Source organism: Maylandia zebra, linkage group LG16, assembly GCF_041146795.1.
Source record: "Maylandia zebra isolate NMK-2024a linkage group LG16, Mzebra_GT3a, whole genome shotgun sequence".
NCBI lineage: Eukaryota > Metazoa > Chordata > Actinopteri > Cichliformes > Cichlidae > Maylandia > Maylandia zebra.
The window spans coordinates 4,567,918-4,589,747 of NC_135182.1; the positions used below are offsets into that span (position 1 = coordinate 4,567,918).

The following is a 21,830-nucleotide window of genomic DNA, read 5'->3' on the forward strand; positions in this document are numbered from 1 at the left end:
ACTGCAGTAGGGAACGGGAAACAATAGAACATGTTTTCTTGAATTGTCAGAGGTATGATATTGAAAGGAGACAACAGTTCAAAAAGCTGGACGATATGGACGTGAAGTTGGACTTGATTGATTTGTTTCGCACGACCTCTGTAAGTGAAAGTTATCGGGCTGTATTTTGGTTTTTAAGGCAGACCCATTTGTTCGAGAGGCTTTGAATTTTTTTTTATTATTTTTATTATTTTTGTCATTTCTGTCCACACTCCACACCAGTTGGTGGCGGTACTGCACCATTTTGCTGTTTGCCAACCGCCAGTAAACCCTATACAGAAGAAGAAGAAGAAGAAGAAGGCTCTGATTTATGCATTGATGACATCATCACCAGGCGCCAGCTGGAGGCGGAGATTGACCGTTCTCGTGCACGTTGATGTGTTGAATAGCTGCGGAAGGTTCATTTTCGGTATCAAGCTTACGGCTGGATTCAGAAGAGAAATGTCTGTCACCGAGATGTTCAGTTACATCCAGGGCTTCCTGAGCGCAGACCAGGACATCAGAGAGGTAAGCACGAACAGCACAGCGTTAGCTCACAGAGACTGCTAGCTAGCAGCTAACCAGAGCCGAAGACTTGTCGTTAAACGTTTAATGAAAATATTTAACCCTGGTAAATGGGACATTATGGTTTAGCTGCATCAGCTAATAAATTTAATTCAGGTCGATAACAGTTCGCAATAAATATCACTTTTACTGAAATCTAAATATCATCAAGCTCCAGTGTTTTTACCACGCTTGTAAAGCGTTTTCCCCCAACCAAAGTTAATTTAAAAATTAGTGAATTTAATGCGGGATAGCTTTAATTCCGAATATTGCTGATTGGTTGTGGCTGTATCGCCCTAAGACAGATTTTAAACCATTGAAAAATATACCCGGGTAAAATAGACAAAAAATAACATTGCCCATTAATAATGTAGAAAATATGAATGTACTGGTGAAGTACAGAGAAAGTCTTTGTGGATACAGAGAAAGCATGTGATAAAGAGGAACTGTGGCACCGTCAGGAATGGCAGAGAAGTATATGAGGGTGGTGTAGGACATGTATGAAGACAGCCAGACACAGGCGAGGTGTCCGGTAGGAGTGACAGATGAGTTCAAGGTGGGGCTGAGATTATAATAGGGATCTGGTCTGAGCTCCTTTTTGTTTGCAAGGGTGATGCACAGGTTGTAAGCATCTTAGGTATTCAAAGTGGCAAAGGTATATTGATTTTATTCGGACTTTAGTAGAAGCTTTAAACGCTTTGTTGTTCTTCATTCCCTCTTTTCACAGGATATTCGTAAGGTGGTTCAAACCTTGGAACAGACCGCCAGGGAAATACTAACAGTACTACAGAGTGTCCACCAACCAAGTGGATTCAAAGAAAGTGAGTGACCCGTGGAGCTGTAGATACTTGGATAAAATGATTTTTGAACCTCTGGTATGATAATCTTCTCTTTTCTCCCTTTTAGTTCCCAGCAAATGTGCGAAGGCGCGGGAGCTGTTCTGCACAGTCAGGACACAAATTGCTGAACTCAAAACAAAATTTCCTATGGAGCAGTATTATAGGTAGGAATGACTTTCTTCTCAACAATTACAGTTATCGCCATGATTATGCAACGCTAATGAGTTTTTGAATGTTTGTTATTTTGTTCATGAAACCAAAACTCGCAAAATTTTGCTGATGTGTTTTTAACTGTCTTGTTTTATTATTAAGTATTTTTAATTTATGTGCCTCTGGCTCCCTAAAGAAACAGGACTCACTGTGAGCAGGATATCCTTAAGAAATCAAGTGTTTTTATCTTTGTTTCTCGGCTTTCTTCTTCTCTCTTTAGGTTCCATGAACACTGGCGTTTTGTCCTGCAGCGTCTGGCCTTCTTAGCAGCGTTTGTTGTCTACCTGGAGAGCGAAACTCTTGTAAAGCGGGAAGAAGTGGCACAGATACTCGGGAGTAGGTACCACTTAATGTCATAAAGTCGAAGTCTCACTGGAGAAAGTCGGCTAATCTTTGCTTCCTCCTCTCTCTCCACCTTGTAGTCGAAGTGGTGCGAGAGAAAGGCTTCCACCTCGATGTAGAGGACTACCTGGCAGGCGTCCTGATCATGGCAAGTGAACTGGTGAGTTTACTGTTAATTGTTATGTTGCTACATGCAGTCATGTTCTATATATTAAATACATTCTAGGAATCATGAGGACAAGCACTTGATTGATTGATCATCAGCAAGTTTGAGCTCCTCTATAAAAGCAGAAGTTTTGCCAGTTTGCAGGTCTGGAGCATTCAGGTGTGTGTTTTGGGGAAGAAAGATATTATTGCAGTAATTTCTGTCCTTAAATCTGGTGGTAAGATTATTTCCAAAATGTTGTAAACAATGATTTGTTGTGTATAAGTTGACCTTAACTCACCATGCTGTTTGTCGATCCAGTCACGCTTGGCGGTAAACAGCGTCACAGCAGGAGACTACAACCGGCCCCTGCGCATCTCCAACTTCATCAACGAGCTGGACTCGGGCTTCCGCCTGCTCAACCTGAAGAACGACCCTCTGAGGAAGCGCTACGACGGCCTCAAGTACGACGTGAAGAAAATCGAAGAGGTAGTTTATGACTTGTCAATCCGCGGTCTGGCCAAGGAGCCCGAGGCCGCTGGTGAGAAGTAGAGCGGCGAGGGTGCGATTGGCAGTGGGAGAAGGAGGGCGTGGTGGCTGCCCCGCCCCCAAGCTGGGAACTCTCCATGGCTGCTGCAGATTGGAGACTTTACACCACCTGGAACATGAGAGCCAGGGATCTGCCTGAGGCCCCAGCAACCGAAGACAGACTGTGTGTGTGCGTGCTTATCGGCGTATATCTGTGCGAATGCATGTGTGAGACGTGCGTCAGGTGGATGGCAGTCTGTCGGAAAGGATGGCAGAGGCGGCGACGCCCCCCATCAGATGATTTACTATCAACGGTTTGATTTGTTGCTGGTTTTGGAAACACGTTCTCAGTCTTCTGATCCCTGTTAAACTGAGCTGGTTTTGCAGCTGTTCACTCTCTTTCGCAACAGTCAAATTTTTATTATTTCTTTACAGTGTATTGATGCTTAATTGTTTAAGATGGCTCAGAGTGAAGCGCTCCAGCCAGGCTCATTTATTCTGTCATTGTTTTTATGTGTTTACAAAGAAAAAAGAAACAAGTATTTGTGTTGTTTACCAGCATTTGATGCCCGGTGTTTCTTAGGACTCTGACTTTATTGTTTAAAAAAAACAAACAAAAAATATCTAGGAGCCTCATTTATAAAGAAGATGGTCCACTCAAACTTGAGATATTAAATCTAAAATCCATAAAGAGAGTAACAACCGATTCATACATTTTTAAAGTGTTTGAACTCAGAAGGTTTTGGATTTCCATCAGTAGCATTTATAAACGAGGCTCTGGGAGAGGACGAGCCAAAGAAAAGACAAAGATGCACTTCATATGACATAAAGCTACTGTGATGAGTCAGGTATGTTCTTTGTTTTCATACAGTAAGAAACCCTTGCAGCGCAGTGCCAACGTCTCTGTGTGTAGTACAGTGTGTCCATTTGTTTTTCATGGAGAGAAACATCTTGAAGGTTTGTTTCTGTTGTGGGCGTCCATGCTTCAGTTTGCTTCGATACTTTAATGTTGCTGAATGGTGTTTTTATATGGAAAAAAAAATCACTGTTTTCCTTCTATATTGTGATTTTGTTTCAAATAAATTGATCTCAATTGTTCAGTGTGTGTTGTTGTCTTTGAAATCCTAAAGATGATGCGAATGATTCTGAGTACACACATCTACGTTATAAAAGACTTTATACAGGAAAAAACAACAACAATAAAGGTTGTGTTTAAAATCTTTTAATATAATGCACAATATATTACACTGAGGAAATAAAACGTCAGGTCTTTCATACACAAATGAGGAAAAGAAACTTTAATGAAACTGCAGGTTTAGTTTTTTCTTTTTAAATCTGAAACTGCGTCCTCCAACAGTACAGGCGTATCGGTGTGGAGCTGAGCAGCCCTGCCCTCCAAAACACAGTGATCGTGCTACTTCATAACATAACAGCATTGGTCTTATCTGGTGGTTTTGGTTTCGATGACTGGGTCGACTTTATAGTTTCAAAGTGCTGGAATCTGCTTCGGTCGACCAGAGTCCCTCTTTTACATCAAGTATGGTCAACAGTAATGACTGTGTAACAGAGTTTTTACCAGCGGTTACACTGGAGAATATACTATTACTGAATCATAATAATAAAGTGCATCAAACAAAATAAAGCTCTCTTAAATAATAAAAAAACAAAACACACCATGAGTAGTAAAAACACAAATTAGAAGAAGACACAGAGGATCAGTCGATCACATCAGCAGTCAGGGACTGTCGAAGGAATAATTATATTGCCTGTAAATGAATCTCGGTCAAGTGACGGAGAGCAGACGAGTCTATTTCAGAGGTTAATGCTACTATGACGGATTGCAAATACTTCAGTCAGTTTTCATTTAACAGTGATCAAGTACCAAGGCACAACAGCTCATCGCTAAGTCACATAACACAGCTGAAACTGCGTCACGACGAGATGGTTTGGATGCTTTTTCTTTGAGGCGTTTGTCGTCAAGGTAGCAGGCTTTTTCAACCTTAACGCCAGAGTTTCACAACAGAACCTTTTTTTTGGTCTCTCACAGCTACACAGAGGGTGGGATGGACAAGAAATGGTGGCATAACTGAATCAGTTAAAGTATTAAAGTCATAATAGATAGTCTATTAACAGAAAGTCAGTGATTCTAAGTGGTTTGTTTACTGAAAAGTGATATTCTTAAAATCTGAATATAGTGAGTCTCCTAAGAAGACTCTTAGGAGTTACTGATGCCAGACCAAATGATTGGTTGAAGAAACAACCAGCAAATCATTCAATAATACAAAAAACTGGTTGTTGATTCTCTGTTATTACATTATTACAACTGTGCAGAGGCCAGTGGTGGTCTCCACATGAGGTCCTGAAGCTGAGGTTGGAAAAACTCTGCACTTAACACACAGGTAGTGTTTGACGTCACCCGGTTTGACAGGATGTTCCAAGAAAGAGGACTGACGAGACTCTTCACAAACTGCTTTCATGGCACTTAAATATAATGACCGTAACAGAGGCGTCCTTAGCATTAGGGAAAGCTTTAGTCGTGCCCACCGACCAATCAGACTCCAGTTAAATGTGCCACATAAAACCCAACGACACAGTAAAGCAGGATTAACACCTGAACGCCAAAAGGAAAACCTCAGGAAAACGAAATGCATATACAGTAGCTACTTACTTTGAAACTGGCAGAGATTATTGCTGTTACGTGAGTTCTCACTGAAAGACGGTGACGCGTACAGGTCTGTACAGCCCGTTTTGAGAGGCTCTACTCCACTGCTTATCTGGCAGTGAAAGATTGCCCTACCGCCAATGTACAGTAGAGGGCGGCACACGGACACAATAGGGCGGTGACGACAAACGAAAACCACCGAACAAAAAGATGTGGACGACATTTCTGCCTTGAGAAATGTTCTTACGTCACACTGTGTTGTATTAAAAAACAGAAAAGAAACTAAAAAAACAAAGATGTTACAATTTTTCCCGTTGCAGTCGGTCATGTTCAGTCATGCTGTTCAACAGACACACGTTACTTACTGAAAAACACAGCTCTGCTTCTCCGAGAGTCTTTACAGTCTTTACAATCAAGGCCGACGAGATCGACCCAAGTTTTTTTCTTTGTTATTCATTTGGTCGTCCAACAATCTGACTTTGCTCTTGTAATGTAACAGTTTCAAATTAAATCTACATACATAATATTTTATGACAGTATGGCGCACTTACAGCTTCGTAACAAAAACAAAGTGCTTCGTCGTTTTCTTGCCCTCATGAGAGTCTGAGATTTTTTCTCTCTTCCCTTTTTATTTATTGTTATTGAATTCTAATGAGTTATGACAGCGGAGTCACTCGGAAATGCTTCCTGTTGTCGGCTGATTTTTGCAGTAGGAGGTTATTTACAGTGTAACAAAGGTGAGTGGTGGTTAGTCTCAGGACCGCGTTTGGTTCGTGTTGATCATGATGTTGGGCAAAGCGTTACGTCTTTTCCTCCAGGTGCCCAAGTCCCGAGCGTACCTCTTAATCTGGTGGAACCACTGCTGGGTGCGAGATTTGTCAGAGGCGCGGAAAACGAAAGACTCCCGCCGGATGTCAAGCACCTCGAATGTGTCCTCGCAGTCAGGATCTGTCGACACCACGCAGTTCCCCAGTCGGATGGGCTCTCTCAGCACTGTGAACTTCCCGCTGCTCTTGTCCTTGATCAGAACCAGCACTCCGTCCCGAATGCTCTCTCCGCCGCTTTCCATCTGATCCCCCCGAGCCACCAGGTCGGCGCACAGTCCCTCAACCGTCCGCTGCGTCCTCACCATCAGCAGGCTCTGGACGTTCTGGAACTTGAGAGCCTTGCTGCCCTTCTTCACCCACTGACCGTCCGCCGGCTGGGACAGCTGGAGCGGCCCCTCCATGACAAATCGCGTGTTTTCCCTCGCCCACCCCACCGTCTTCATCGACACCTCTCGCATCTCGATGTTGATGACCTCCCGGTTCTTGCGGCTGTCGCGGCGGAACGAGCGCAGGGACCAGGTGACCCCGTTGCCCTCCTGCTTGGTCTTCATGTTGATGTGCTCCAGGTGGGACTCGACCCGACTCTTGGCCTCACGGAGACGCGCGTAGTCGGGGTGGCACTCGGGAGTGACCTTAATGATGCGGCTCAACAAAAGCGGGTACTTGGTCACGCGCTGGAGGGGCGCCATAAGGAAGGAGCGCAGGTTCATACGACGCAGGGCTGTGTTGTCATTCTGAGAAACATCCAGGAAGATTCTAAAGAGAGAAGTGAGACAAGAGGACGATGAGAACGGAGACATTCTTACAGTCTGTGTATGTCTTTGGGGAAACTCTTAAAAACTTGATTAATGGAATCATAAGACAGCCTGAGTCATGGGTGAGCTGCAGTTCTGTCTAAAAATATGAATCATTGCAGCTCTGCTCTTGAAATAGAACATCTTCTGAATAAGTGATAACTCGCTGTCCTTTCCATTAAGAATTACACAGCACAGCCGTGGCAGGAACAAGAGAAAGCTCCCACAGCAATTTTGCCATCACACAGAGCCACAGGAAGACCAGTCCTTGTACTTTGTGTGTACCTTAGCAGCTCTTTTTCTTTCTCCAGTGTATTCAGCATGTTGACTGAGGTGGACTGCTGCAGACAGTAGGTCTGAAAGGCGGGCAGCATGTTGACAAACTCCAGAAAGATCTCTCCTATGTACACTGTCAGCAGATCTTCATCTCCCTGAAATCAAACCACAGGAAAGCAACGGCCTTAAAAGTCATTGTCCAAAGTGGTACGTGCAGACTTTATGCTTGGCTCTCGCCTCATCACTTCACACAAGGGTACTAATTAGTGAGCATAGCAGTTATCAGGGAGTGACAGTAATACTCCCAAAAATTATTAGTCCCAGATATACCAGCTGTTTTAAGGTAAACTTGAAACAAATGGTAACTAAGTACAGTATCATACAGAGAGCATTTTAAGACTCATGCGTCTCACTGAGAGAAGCAGAAATGAAACAGAGCTAGGAGAGACACCCTTCAACTGTGATATGAGCGTTGATATTTAGAGTTCTTCCAACAGAAGACGCTTTGCAACTTCCCTGTTTGTGGCGCATGTGCTTGAACAGCATAAATATGTAAATGACTACCTACACATAACAAATGTCAGGGATTTTGTTCATGTCTTATGTGTCTGAAAGAAAGAAATGATCAGCTGATATTTCAGAATACGCACAAACAAAATAAATAAGTAATAAAAGTACCAAAAGTGGCACATATACCGTTTTCTGATGACTCTTTAGACCATAGGTGTCAAACTCTGGCCCGCGGGCCAAATTTGGCCCGCAGCCTAATTACATTTGGCTCGCGAAGCCATACCAAATTATTATTAGAGCTGGCCTACTGGTATTATACAGCTAATATATATATTGTTTAGTATTAAGCTTAGCTTGCTCCATATTCAGTTTTTCAGCAAAACTTGTTTGAGTCCATAAGAAAAGATTCATTCTTAAATCTGGAGGAAGATTTTTTTTTTCCAATAAATATTAATGTTCCAGTTTTGAATTTTGGCCCACTGTGTATTTGAGTTTGACACCCCTGCTTTAGACCTTTAGTCATTTGAAATTCAAGGTGGCTGACATTTTTTAAGAAGGCTGTTGGCTCTCCTTCTTTAAATTTCTTTTAAGAAAATTTCTTTCTTTAAAGATAAGTAGAATGATCTTAATGCTTGACCTTAAAGAAACTTATTTTAGTAATAAGAACTTTATTTATGGAGCATTTTTCAAAACCCTGTGTTACAAAGTGCTTTATGAGTCTGGAATTACTTTTTTTCTAAACAATTTGTAAACAGGGCTGTAGCAACAAAGCTTGTACTTTTGTTTCAGACACATCTCCTGGATGGACTCCTGCACTCTTCACTGTTTAACTCTCACCACTGGCTAAAGCTGGCTCAGGATCTTTCTGACCTGCTCAGAAGGTTAGCAGTTTGATCCCTGACTTCTATACTTAAAGCTTACCTGGCAAGACAATGAACTTCAAATTTCCCCTGATGCATCGACTGGAGTATTTGTGTGTGTGTGTGTGTGTATAATTAAATTGTATGTGCGAGTGTAGTGCTTTGAGATCTCAGTAGAAGCACAACAGTGCTGTATAAATATCAGTCCATCTACCTTGCGTTGTACTATATAAGGACAGAATGCAGAGGGATGATAAGTTAACTGAATTAACTTCAACTAACTCTGATTTATAAAACAGACGTTGGTGACATCATTGCTGTCAAACTTGTTGATGAGGCACTAGGTGTCTCTGTTTTGTTGTACTGTGTTATGCAGACACTAATAGGAGGGTAATAAGCTCCAAGAGCAACACCTGGGCCCAGTGAGCTGGGCTGTAAAAGCTCCCTCCCTCCTGCAGTGACCATGTGACTCCCAGGCTCGGACCAGCACAGCCACAGTGTGTGCTTCAGGTTTATTTTATTATTTGCTCTCCAGCCACCCATGCATGCTCCACACTGCTGACTTTCTGATAAACACACACACTTTTTAGTTTCATTATATTTTTGCAAGTAAATTGTAATTCCCTTCATCTTTTCTCCCTCTTGCTGCTGCAGCCAGTGAGCTGGGCTGTCAGCTAACTAATGTTACTGACTTGTTAGTGTAGTTATATTTGGCTCACAGGAAGATTGGACCAGCCAAAGGGTAAACAGTGCAGAGACACGTGTGCCAGGTTAACCGGTGATTCTAAATCAGCAGCAGGGTTTAGATGCGAGTCTGAACGATTATTTTTCACTCTTTGTTAGAGTGCCCATGGTGTACCCAACCTCTCGCCCAATGTCAACTGGGATAAGCTGTTGAAGAGGCAAATGTTTACAGTTATCAGTAGCACTAACGCTCCTTAGCTTTAATGCTAACCACTGATTTGTTATGTGTTAAGCCAAAATAAGTAAAAAGAAGACTAAAGTGCTCTGTATAGCTGAGACGATGTCCAGAATTGGTGATACTTTACTGCAGGCACTATCATCACTACACAAACAGCATACAGTCACTCATTGTTAATGTAAGCATATTCTTGAGAGCATGATTAATGGTTCCTCTCCTCTACTTGACAATAAGTGACCTTGTTTTCGTCGTCGCTGTGAGAGAAACAAACATTTTTACCTGCAATTGCTTTGAGTGTATACATGTAAATGCGTGTGCTTAAACTTGTGGTTCTGATGTTTGTACTGAATCTCTAAAGTGTACTTCTACATATATCTGAATTTGGACTCAGTAACAGTTAAAAAAAGAAACAATGGCATTTAATGACATTATAAGTGTGACCCTTAAGGTGAATTATGCAACAACAGGAGATGTTGAAATCCGTTTGTGAGCCAGAAGATGCCAACTTTGCTCATGCACAGCTGGTATTTATGTGTGTTGAGAGACAGAGAGTGTGGGTCACCTGGTCAAAGGCCTGATCGATGCTGTCCTGCAGGTGTTCGGTGAAGCGTTCATTGACATCTATCAACTCCTGAACGTTGCTGAACACCACGGCGAGCTGCTCAGCGGTCAGCAGCCCGGCACTCTGCATGGGGCAGTAAAACTCCTCTTTGATGATGCGCAGGTCCTCGCCGTAGCTCGACTCCGTGTTCAGAAACTCCAGGATGGCTTCCTTGCGTTCAATGCGCAGCTTGGAGCAACGTTCGCACATGCGCTCTCCCCGTTCTTTCGAGGCCCCGTCCCTCAGTCCACAGTCCGGACACGGTCTCTGGGCCTCCCAGGCTCTCAGAGAGGCCGACGGTCTCTTCCAGGTGCGGGACAGACCCGGCCCGATGCCGCTGTCCACTCGTTCCACGTCGGCTCCCCGGCTTCTGCGGTAACGGCGAGGCTCGTTGTCCTCTTCGTCGCGCTCATCGCTGAGGCCCACCACTCCGCTGTCTGCACTCAGGCTGCTGATGGTGCTCCAGCGGTGTTGTCCGGTTCGAGTCACGCCCAAGACTGCCTGGCGCTCCTCACCGGGAGGCTCTGAGCGACCACGAATTGCTGCGGGTGCTGGGGAGAGGGATGTGAGGATGATCAGATTCATTAGCAATCAGAATGTTTATGGATTTACCCTCCAGTTTTTGTCAATCAAATAAACGCAGGTTTCTGGGAAAAGGCCAGCAAGGTCATCATTAACATATGTCGTATTGATGGACTTCCTTTGCCCAGCACTAGTGTAATGGGTCTTCAACTGACAGGGAACATAAGCGGGTAGTTTGTGTGTGTGTGTTTGGTGGGAGGACTTGAGGACAGGGTCCAACGGCCATAATGTTCAGTGACAAGCAAGACTCCAAGTTGCATAAGGGATGTAAAAACAGAACAAATGTATTTCTTAAAAGCCTTTTTTTCTTTTTTAAAAAAAGAAAAATGGGATGGGATGTCAAATGCCAGGCTCAGCTGGAGGCTCATTCACAATTTATTTGGATTCACCTCATGGTGAGGTCAGAGGTGTAATGAGGACAAAGAGTTCTGTAAAGGTGCTGGCATTTGTTCACAGGAAGGAAGCATCAAGTCAAATCCCATCACACAGTGATGGGGTCAGTGCCATACACCATAGGAATATGTGCAATGTTTATATGTTGAGACTGTATACAAAGATAGATGACCTGAAAGTCCCCCAAAAACAAAGCCAAAACATCTCAATCACCTCTTTGTAGATGGATGAACCCCACCTGCTCCATGCTAGCAGACAGGAAATAGGCCTAAATACAAACCATCCAGCTTTGTAGGCGACTGTCACTGAAATCAACTGAGTTTACACATGAGGAGTCGTCAATGAGATGGCAAATAACTGAGAGAAACTGAGGGCTTAAATAGACTGGATAATAAGGAAGAGTTGAAACAGGTGAGAAAACATCTGGAATAAATCTAACTAATGACACAGAGGAAGTAGAACTAAACACAACGCACAGGACAAAAGACTAAAAGAATAAAACAGGAAACAGGCACAGGGAAACGAAACAATAGCAAAAGGTCCAAATTGACAACACTGGGTCAAGGATCCAGGTACCCTGACAGAGACAGCTGTAGTGGACATCACAGGCTCTGATTGCAGGTACGTCTCTAATAACCCCAAAATACACCAATCAGCAGTATTCTTTATAACTTTTGGTACAAAATCAAAGCTGAGAAAAGTGGCTACAATATACTGAAGTTCATTCACACTGTAAGGTTACCTACATAGCTTTAAAAAAAAGTTGAGAGGCCCTTTTCCCCAAATTTAAAGTGCTGTTGCCAGTTTTCTAACTAATCATAAGATAATGTTACCTGCCATTGTGCAGTTACACTCAACAACCCACAGCAGTTGAGATGTACATGATTTCTAAAAATCATTTCAAAAACACAGAACATGGACAAGATTTTAATGTCAAAGGTATTATATCTCTTAAAAGTCAAAGTGATACAGAATCCAGAAAGCTTTACTGACATGTAGGCTTCCAGCAGCCTACATGTTAAATAGCTACCTGCCCCCTGAGTTATGTTTTATTTTATTCATTAGGGTCATTCGACTCGAGCTTGGAAATATTTGTGTGGAAGCAAAGTAGAGGCAATAAATGTAAGTGTTTTACCAGTTGTGAAGAATCTCTATTTTGGTGACATTCATTAAAAATGACCTTAGTGATGTTGGCTGGAAAGTTGGATTCAAGGATGAAGGAAGCATCACGTTGATTAGTGTGTGGCTCCTGTTTGCTGAGGTAGATATTTGAGCAACACACACATATTCTTAATAGTTGCATTTTTGTTACAACCCAAACACTTCCAACCAGATTTGACGCATGGACATCCTTTGATGGAAGTTCACCAGTCTGTGTCGTTTCAGCTGCAGTGACACTGAATTTTTTGTTGAAGTCGTCCTTATTTGTGGGATTTTCTTTATCCAAAGTAGCTCCATTTAATTTAACTAAAACCTCAGCAGATTACACACTTAAAGAAGAAGAAGAAGGAACACGATGTGGCACACCTGTTATGCACTTACCACTGTCTCTGTCTCTATCGCGATCTCGACGGTGGCCGTGGAGTCGAGCGGCGGCGGCAATCTTCATCTCCAGCTGCTTGCGCTTGGAGGCGTCGGCCGGCATGGGGTCACTGTAGTGGGGTCGCAGGCGGCACTCACGCTGCGCTCTCACCGTCTCAGCCAGCTCATAGGCTGCGTCCGAGCTGGAGCGCCTGCAGCCCAGACTAGCGTGCTGCCAGTTGGAAAGACACGTGTGTCAATCAAACGGTCGTGTTGCTATAGCAACAGGTGAAAGAGGGCAAAGCTCTCTGAGGTACTAAAGGAGGCAATGACAACAAGACTGAAATTCCAGCTTGCGTGTTTCTGCGTGTGTGTGCCTGTGAGAGCAGTTACCATGCACAGTGTCACCATCTTCACTGGCATGACATCATTACATAACAAATTTTGGTTATCGCTCTGATCCCGGCTTGTAGCACTGACAAGAATCCAAATTTCACAGTCAGTCGCAGCACTAATCGTCTTCCAAGTCTCGTAAAAAGGCTGTAAATTCAGCGAGGCCACGCTTTGAAAATTCTGCTCTTATCGCAACTTCAAACCACCCAGCCTTGAAGATGAGAGATATCCTCCAGATGACAAATTCTTTAGAGGTTAAAGCAAGGAATTCCCCAAACACTGCAGCATTCAGCATGGACAAACACTCCTCGAGTGATCTCTGAAATTCTTTTAGGGTCTCTCAAGCCCCTGAGAATCAACCTGAGATATAAAGTTCAAAGGTCATACCTATAGCATCTTCCTCATCACCCCAAAGGCATCGTCAGCATCCCCTATAACATCCATATAATGGCTTTAAATTGCCCATTATCTTCCTAACCGTAGACACGAATAGAGCAACTAAATATGACTGAAAGGTGCAAGACTTCCATCGCTTCACACAGCTCGCAGCTATTGGATAAAATGAAGGAGAATAATTCATATTCTACTAAATTATCTAATAACACCCGTTTGTCTGGTAAATGCAGAGGCTGTTAATTTAAAATAAAAGAAGGCAAGAAAGAAGCAAACGCACCTCGACATCTGTTGTCTAAGCTACCTAACAGCTGCTGCAACATGCAAGCGAGGTATGACTCCATGTCAGTCCGGCTCTTCTGTTCTGGTCTGCAGATGCAGAGAGGAGCATGATGCTAGCTGCAGCTGAGCCTGGTGTCAAGCTGCAGCCAGCCAGCCAGCAGAGAGAGAGAGGAGGCACGCAGAGAGCAGGAATGGAGCGCTCAGTTACCAGCAGCAGCTCACTGCTGGAGGGGTGCTTAATCCTCCTTTTTTTTTTCTTTTACTGCATCCTCAGTCGCTGAGCTGTAGCAGGAAGACAGACCGCTGCATGCTTGTTCTCAGCAAATACCTCTGCATCAGTATATGTGAGGGATGTGCATGTGTGCGTGTCGCAGTCCCCTTGCTTGTCCCAGTCACCGATGAATACCAATAGATCAGCGCGTTTCTGCACACTGCGAGGCAACGGCAGAAAGCAGAAGCAACCTAAGGAGCGCACGGGGAACGCTGTTAAGACATGAAAAACAAAAAAAGAGAGAGAGAAAGAATCCTTACGCATTCTCCTGCTTCCTCTCTTCCTCCTTCTCCTGCAGGTGCTTCTTCGCCAGCCTTGGCTCCGCAGGCCGTTGCCGACGTTGCCATGGCAACGGCGGAGGGCTGACAGTCGGCCGAGGGGGCGGTGATGTCACAGCCTCCGTCCCGGTCACCTGACAGCCTGACGGGGGTCTCGGCGGAGATCTCTGCACTGCAGCTGGTGAAGAGAGGAGGGAGATGGACGTAGAGAGGAGGGGAGGGAGAGAGATGGGTGAAGAGAAGGGTGGGAGATTGGGAGGGTGGGGAGGGGGGGGGGGTGAAAGGGAAGGAATAGAAAGCAAAAGGATAAGGGGGATAGAAGAAAAAGAGGAGGGAACAAGACGTGTGGGAAAGGTATTGAATGAAGGAAGAGGGGGAAATTATAATTCTGGCAGAGCCCTCTTCTGCTTACAGCATCTCTGTCATTCATTACTCCTCAGTCTTCCTTCTCCAGCTCACATGCCTTTCTTCTTCCTGCTATGTCTTCTCCACCACCCACCCAACCACCACCTCCTCCTTTACCCACCCAGACTTCCAAATCAATCCCTCTCCTCTTTTTGTGGCCACCAAAGCCCACCCGCCAACCCTAAGCTCCTCCTCAGGAGCACAGTAATTAGGCCCACCAGCAGACATTAACACCTGAACCCCACGGACCACGGGGACAATGCCTTTTCGCGGCCACGCACAAACACGTGGAGGCATTATAGTTTTCTTTCATTCCTTTGTCTGACAACTGGGGATTCGTTCTTGCTGCACACAGACAGCATGAGATCTGTGACATCCCAAAAAAGCACACAGTGACAAACTGCTGCACAGGAATTTCACTACACTGGAAATTGCATATCCTTGAACACACAAACCACAAATACATGCCTGTGGGGACTTATACGAGCATTTGTAATAGCAGAAAACAAACAGACCAAAGCAAATACAAATCCACCACAAGATGTGCACCTTAAAAGTGGCCAGGGATCGTTGTTGTGATTCACTTAACGCATCAGTGAATGAGTACAATGAGTTTATTAGAGCTCGTTTACACTGAGTTTATTAGGGGACATTTACTCTACGGCCGAGCCATGCAGTAAATGTGCCCTACTCGGAGAATGGACTAAAACAACTTAAAAGCTAATTATACACAGGCGGCACAAAAGTGCCCTCCAAAAGTCGCTATAAAATCTAATGCTGAACTGCACAACTTTACGCCAGCACAAGAAGTCTGCACGTTTATGTGGTCAACCTTTTAACCTTTATAAAGGCTTAACATTCGGACTGGTAGCTGGTAGCTATCTGCAAGCTTCATAACTGGACCCACTTGTAGTTTCGGTTCCTTGTGAAACATTTTTAATATTATTATCTGACAAATAACTTTGTTTCCTGTGTGGTTAATTTTTCTAACAGTTTGTTCAAGATTAAATTTTAGTAATATTTGAATGTGCTAGCACTGATTAGCAAGTATCTGTGTCTGTCCGATACTGTCTTTGCATGCTACTTGCTAACCTAGCTAGCAAGCTAGTTAGCTGACTAGCACTTTCTCCAAATATGGTCATTTCTGGCTCAACAAAACCATCACACTGAGGCTTGGAAACAGAACTTCACAAACCAACAGGTACTTTCCTCTTTTATATACAGTCTATGTTCATTCCTGGCCTACCCTGTTTATTCCGTCCCTCTCTCTAAGTCCTTTGTGATTTCGTGAAGTCATTTAAATGAAGTGTTAATAATACAGGAAATGTTGATTTGTGGTGTTTTACATTTTGTTTATGCCATTAACTTCAGGAGAAAGAACCAACTGCTATGCTGTATATTGATTTTGTTTTTTCAGCACTGTTAAACTTAACGGTCCAGTAGCCACGTGTGGATACTACCATATTACTGCAATCATTGTAAAAAAAAATGTTGTGACATCAGTTTGACATATTTTTATATATATTTTACTCAAAATAAAGGTGTTTGTGATTTTTTTTTATTAGCTACGCGAGCTTAATTGCCCCAGGGATCACAACCCATAACGGAGTCTCGATGATGTCTGGGCCCTCACAGGGAAAGACAGGCTGTAAATTCCTGATATACTGACTTTCTTCACAAAGGCGTGTATTTGACAAGAACAGAGGATGGTTAGTCTCAAGAATTTGACCCAAGAGTTTAGTAAAACTGGCTCGAGCTTTACTGTAATGTTGAGTGAAATGTCTTCTCCATTGTGTTTTAGTAACAACAACAAAGCATCAATCAGCCACAACATTAAAACATTAACTGGTAGAATAAATAAGATTGATTATGTCGTTATACGGCAGTTTTCCTTTGGGAATCTCTGAGAAAGCTCTACACTGACCCGTCTTTTAATCTTCCCAGACTTAAATCTCTTTGAGTTTTAGGTCTGGGAAGCACAGGCTTGTTCTACACCCTGCAACCCACATCGACCAAAAAATCCCTGCCAAGGTCCTTCGACACCACAAACAGCCCAACAGTGTCTGAAAACCAACTGGTCACAAGTGAGACCCACACAGTAGGTATATCAGTGATAGCCACCACTAAACTTACATAAATAGAGTAGTCATAGTATGTATTCATTCAGCTTGTGAATGCTTCATTACTTGTTTGTTTAATCCATACATTGATGGAAAATGGTAGAAAAAATAACTCAAAGATATTAATACGGCAAATAACCAATAGAAAAATAAGAAATTCATTGGTGTTCTCGGGGCCCAGAACCAGTCGATTCATTGTTTCAGCACCAGCTCTGCTATTAAATTTCCTTTGGCTTCTCTTCAGCGTGTGTGTGCTGACTTAACACGAGGTCTTATTACTCTAATGGTTCTTACATAACAGTGTCTTTCTGAGTTCTGTCCCTCCCAAAGCAGTTAAACTGCTGAGCCCTTTCTGGACATGTCGTAAAAAAAAATGTTTTCAACGTCCTTCATATGCTGCGTGGCAGCTACGTGCGCTTCAGCTCAACTACTTTCTTCTTTGCAGATTAAATTGCATGAAACTCTGGCAACCTGCACGTTGTTTCTCAAGAAACACCAGCACAGCAGATGAAGATGTCCAAATCAAAGCGTGGCAAAAAGCCCAATACAATTAATCCCCCGGCTCTGAAGCATCCGATCGCTTTCCCGTTGAACAAACTGTCATTAAAATGCATTTCTATCACAGTATTAGCTGTCACACTCTGGATGATGCATGGGATCCAATAACCTGTAGTTTAATTTATCAGGAAACCGCTGCATGTGATAGATCAGCACTCAACACTGCACGGCGTGACACCAAAATTAGCCTGGCTGTCACCTTCACTGATCCATCTATCTCTCAAATTAATTCATTTTGAATCTGATTGGGCGAGTGCGATCAATTGAGACGAATACACAGAAAATAGATATAAATAAAAATAAAATCTCATACACGCCTTCTTCTTGACGTCTCTATATAACACTATTACTGCAGAGTGCAATTAACTCAGTGGTGCAGCTTTATGCTTCAGCCTATGAAAAAACGCTCCCAGGTGTAATAATATGAATATTACTGTAATAGCGCAGCTAAAACACAATGCCCTGCACACCTAAACAAAGAGACTCGCGACGGACGTCAGATACCTTGGGGTGCAGCGATCACACAGCATACTGTCATGTTTAATTAACTAATAAATGTCCAAGTATTAAAACATTCACAGAGCCTCGGGCTGTATTTAAATCTCAGGAGAGTGCGGGGTGTGTTGCATTATGGGTGCTTTTTTTGTACATAAAAGAAGAATCCGCTCCGGATGCTGGAGATGTGAACGGGCTTTACGAGCACTGTAATACTGCTGACAGCATCAGCTGAGTAATTGATTAGTGGACCGGGAGACAGTGAAATAGCTCTGCAACTGCTGGACTGACTGTCGGGAAATTTTGCAGGGACATTCAAACTGTTTCCTTTACTGTCACTGTGATTTTTGGGTTTTATTCAAAGCGTTCAGAATTTTTTAGGAAAGAATGCCACAAAATTTTGTTGCAAAAACCAACGTCTCTCACTTGCCTCATCTCTTCATGCTTCGTATAGCCCCATGGTCAGGTCAACGTCTCCCTAAAAGTTTGTTTAAAGAGTCTCAGATTCTCAGATTCAGCTGTTCTTTGTGTTTAGCAGTATTAAGCAAATATTCAACTAAAACCAAAAATGGATGTGAAAAACAATGCATACATAACTAAAATACATTTCAATTAAAGAGGAAATATCCTTAATTTTTGGTATTTGTTAGTTTGGCGAAATTTGTTATCACAACCTCCCCGATGAGGCTCTGATCGACGAGTTTATTGAGACTCTGGATGTCTGCAAGACTGTGAGTCAACTGCTTTCAAAAAGTTCTGCTTATATTATAATATTTATACTAATTTAACTTAAAACTTGTCTCTCGCATTGGTCATAAATACAATCATAATTCAAAAGACTCAAACTAACAAAGAATAACTATAATAGCTGTAATGCTCACAACCAGTGCGACCAAATGCAGGTCCACTGAGCTGCTAGCTAATACTGGTCTTGTTATAAAGATTAAAGGAAAAGAAACAAGCCTGCTGAAGGCATCACTTGGAGCATCTTTCACGCTTTTATAGTCTATAAAGCCTGATCGTAAAAATAAAGTAAAATAACTGTTAGTTGCAGCCTTAGACTACAGCTCTGCTCTCTTACATACTGAACATATTCTGTATCTATACAATCGCACACACGCAGCAGATATTTTTCTGCTGCCTTCATGCAGTCATCCATCATTCTTTCTAGCAGTGCAGACAAAGGAGCGACAGTGAGCGGAGAGTCCAGACTGGCAGGGAAAGATACCGTCTATCTCTCATTTAGCAAAACCAGGCAGTTGGGGGGTGGGGGGGAGTTTATATTTCTCAACTGACCTTATCAAGCAGCTCTTTGTTCGGGGTCTAATATTTACACTGCAAGAAGACCTAAATGGGTGCCCAGTGCTGTAAAACACACCCTACCCTTGTTTGTCCTTGATCAGAATGAACCACAGTGGAGTGAAGCCTGCATTTATTTAGCCAACAGATGACACTGAGAGAGGAGAACCAGGGAAACAACAAGTCTGCGTCCTCCAGTCTGTCACTGCCTCCTCATGCCAGGCTCCCGCCCACAGTCTCGTCTGCAGAGCCAACCCTGTTAGCTCCGACAGCTGTTATCACAATAACTGAGATAAATCAATAATACAACAGCACGTGCGGGCTTAAACAGATGGACGGGCATACACTGATACAACGCTGGAAGTGTACCTGCATATACTTTACAGATAAACACTTCAGCGGTTGTAAGCCCCTACAAGGATCGGATAATGTATATTGTGAGATTTAATTTCTCCATTAGAAAGATTTAACTGGATTTTAAAAGAATGTGCTTATTTGTAAGCACCACTGTATGTACAAAATACACTTTGCTGTACTAGTACTGCAAGTTAAGAGTTAATCATAAACCTGTTCCTTGAGCCCAAAGGTCTTGTGTGTGAATGTGTGTGTGAATGGGTGGATGACTGGATATGTAAAGCGCTTTGGGGTCCTTAGGGACTAGTAAAGTGCTATATAAATACAGGCCATTTACCATTTACCATTTGATCTCTAATAAATAAGGATATATTCTAGATACATTATGTATCTTTGGTTGTGATGGAGCCAATATGTGTGCAGGTGCATGCCAGACAAATAGGGAACAACTCCATAGTCATGGTTGTTCCCACCACTATTATGCAATATTATGTATTTTAACCTATAGACAGTGTTGGGAAGGTTACTTTTAAAATGTATTCCGTTACTCCCCAACACTGCCTATAGACAACATGTTAAGTTTAACTTTACAACAACTAACACATACACAGCACTCCTCTCTCTCCTGCCACGCCTCTTCCACTAACCTCTTCTTGATCAGGTCCAGTGCAGAGCCAATGAGACCATCCTTCATCTTATAGATCTTGGCTCCATAGCTAGACAGTTCGGTCCCGTCCAGCAGAAGAGCAGGGCAGCAGCTGGAGGGTCGTTCCCACTTCTCCCTGCTGGGCGGAAAGGGAACTGACCCAGCAGGTTCCAGACTGCTCCTCCTACGCTTGGCACTCCCATCATCCCCTCCTACGTTGCTGGCCTTTTCCTGGGCCGAGCCACCCTGGGGCGGCAGGGGTGAACGTGGAGAGGGCCCCGTGCGGATGGGAGAGTACGTGCTGGTGTCAGAGATGGAGGAGGGAGCGGGAGCTGCAGTGCCGTTAGCGTTCACAGTGTTGAATGTACGTTTCTCTGAGGACGTGATGGCCTCGGGATTTTCTCTCTGCTTTTCGAAATGAGGGTCTGAAAGGATTATCACACCATCTGATGCTCCTAGGTCTTGCTGAAGGTCAGCTACAGGTTTTTCAGATGGTGTAGCATCCACTGTGGACTCAAGGTTCTGCTTCCTCTCCATCTGCCGCATCCTCTTAAACTCCTCAAAAGTAGGTATATGCAAGCGTCCCAAAGGAGGTCTTCGAGGCTCTAATGTAGAGTCTGATCTGCTTCTGTTACCTGAAATACTGTCTGTTGTGTAGGATGTCTTAACTGCCTGCTGGGTGGATGGGGCGCTGTGGAGAGCCAGGTTGGGGCTACTATTCTGCCGACGGAGCTGTAAACGCCTCAAGACCTCCTGTTTTATCTCCTCTGGGCTGGTGATGCGCATTGTAGTGGGCGGCCTGGAAACAGGACCTGTTGACTTCCCGTGATACACACTCTCCCGTTCCATGGGTACAGCGCACGGGGACACCGTAGGACGCAGTGGGAGGGGCTTCAGAGGCTCAACAGCTGACCTTGCACTCTGAAGGCGGAGTTTCTCTCTTAGGCCCTTCCTCGCATCCCATTCATCCACACCACTTGGAAACAGCAACTGAGGGAAGAGTGGCAGGTCCTTCCTGGGCAGTCCGGGTCGAGGGTAAAACGCCAGGCTTTCTGGGTTGGGTGCCAGCCCATGGGAGCTGTCTGGAGACCCATCATACCAGTGGCTAGTGGAGGTGTAGCGTAAGATAAACTCACTGTCCACGCTCCTGTAGGGAGCACTGCTGAGCGAGCACAGACCAGAATCTGCCAGAGTGTTCCAGTTTAAGTTCTCCATACTCCTGTAAGGCCTGCTGCCATTGCTTCCAGTATGAATGCAGGCTGCTCCCTGACCTGGCTCCATCCCCAGACCGCCCTGTTGGCCGGAACAGTACCTGAGCCCCAAGTTTGTAAGCAAGGTGCTGCTGTTACACCGGGCCATGAGGGGAAAAGGTGGACCATGAAACCCTGGATAGTGAGGGACGCTGGTTCTGTGCCGGGGGAAGGAGGACAGTGGGTCAGGAGACAAGGGGAGGTTGGCGATGCAGGGCTCCACGTCCATGACGAGGTCGAGCGGAGAGGTGCAGCCAGCAGGGGAGCCGGCAGAGGCCGCGACGGAGGAGGTAGAGGGGTAGTCACATGGCGGGGGAGGCTTCACGTCTGGCATGGCTCGGGGCAGAGCGAGCGGCCCTCAGACGTGCAGTGAGCTGGTACAGAGATCCACAGCCTGCAGCAATGAAGACGAGAAAGGACAGAATGTCTTTATTCATGGACCCAAGCAAGAAATTGACAAAATGACTTCACATCTTGGAACATTAGCTCACA

At 44.1% G+C, this 21,830-nt stretch overlaps 2 protein-coding genes across 6 annotated transcripts in view; one reads left to right on the plus strand and one right to left on the minus strand.

Moving 5' to 3' along the window:
- The first annotated feature begins 348 nt into the window (after positions 1 to 348).
- Positions 349 to 3,746, plus strand: tsn (translin). The gene is made up of 6 exons (XM_004568959.4): positions 349 to 546; positions 1,310 to 1,403; positions 1,489 to 1,585; positions 1,852 to 1,967; positions 2,054 to 2,133; positions 2,440 to 3,746. The coding sequence occupies exons 1-6, from the start codon at positions 358 to 360 to the stop codon at positions 2,668 to 2,670; spliced, it is 807 nt and encodes a 268-aa protein (XP_004569016.1). The 5' UTR covers positions 349 to 357; the 3' UTR covers positions 2,671 to 3,746.
- Positions 3,747 to 3,852: 106 nt separating this feature from the next.
- arhgef49 (Rho guanine nucleotide exchange factor 49) overlaps positions 3,853 to 21,830 on the minus strand; it is a 69,073-nt gene continuing 51,095 nt past the window's right edge. For 4 of the 5 annotated variants that reach the window (XM_004568960.2, XM_004568961.2, XM_076874774.1 and 1 more), the window contains exons 3-8: positions 20,090 to 21,732; positions 14,194 to 14,389; positions 12,616 to 12,826; positions 10,060 to 10,649; positions 7,215 to 7,360; positions 3,853 to 6,891 (exon numbers count right to left, since the gene is read on the minus strand). In XM_004568960.2, the coding sequence (XP_004569017.1) occupies positions 6,063 to 6,891; positions 7,215 to 7,360; positions 10,060 to 10,649; positions 12,616 to 12,826; positions 14,194 to 14,389; positions 20,090 to 21,672 (3,555 nt within the window). In that variant the 5' untranslated portion in view covers positions 21,673 to 21,732 and the 3' untranslated portion in view covers positions 3,853 to 6,062. The remainder of the gene's footprint in view (positions 6,892 to 7,214; positions 7,361 to 10,059; positions 10,650 to 12,615; positions 12,827 to 14,193; positions 14,390 to 20,089; positions 21,733 to 21,830) is intronic. The other variant, XM_012924043.2, reaches the window with a different exon arrangement.

Bases quoted from the DNA above. Each gene is read 5' to 3' on its own strand.
- tsn (XM_004568959.4), top strand. From the start codon at position 358: ATGACATCATCACCAGGCGCCAGCTGGAGGCGGAGATTGACCGTTCTC. The intron at 547-1,309 runs GTAAGCACGAAC...CTCTTTTCACAG, and splicing joins CAGACCAGGACATCAGAGAG to GATATTCGTAAGGTGGTTCA. The intron at 2,134-2,439 runs GTGAGTTTACTG...TTGTCGATCCAG, and splicing joins TGATCATGGCAAGTGAACTG to TCACGCTTGGCGGTAAACAG.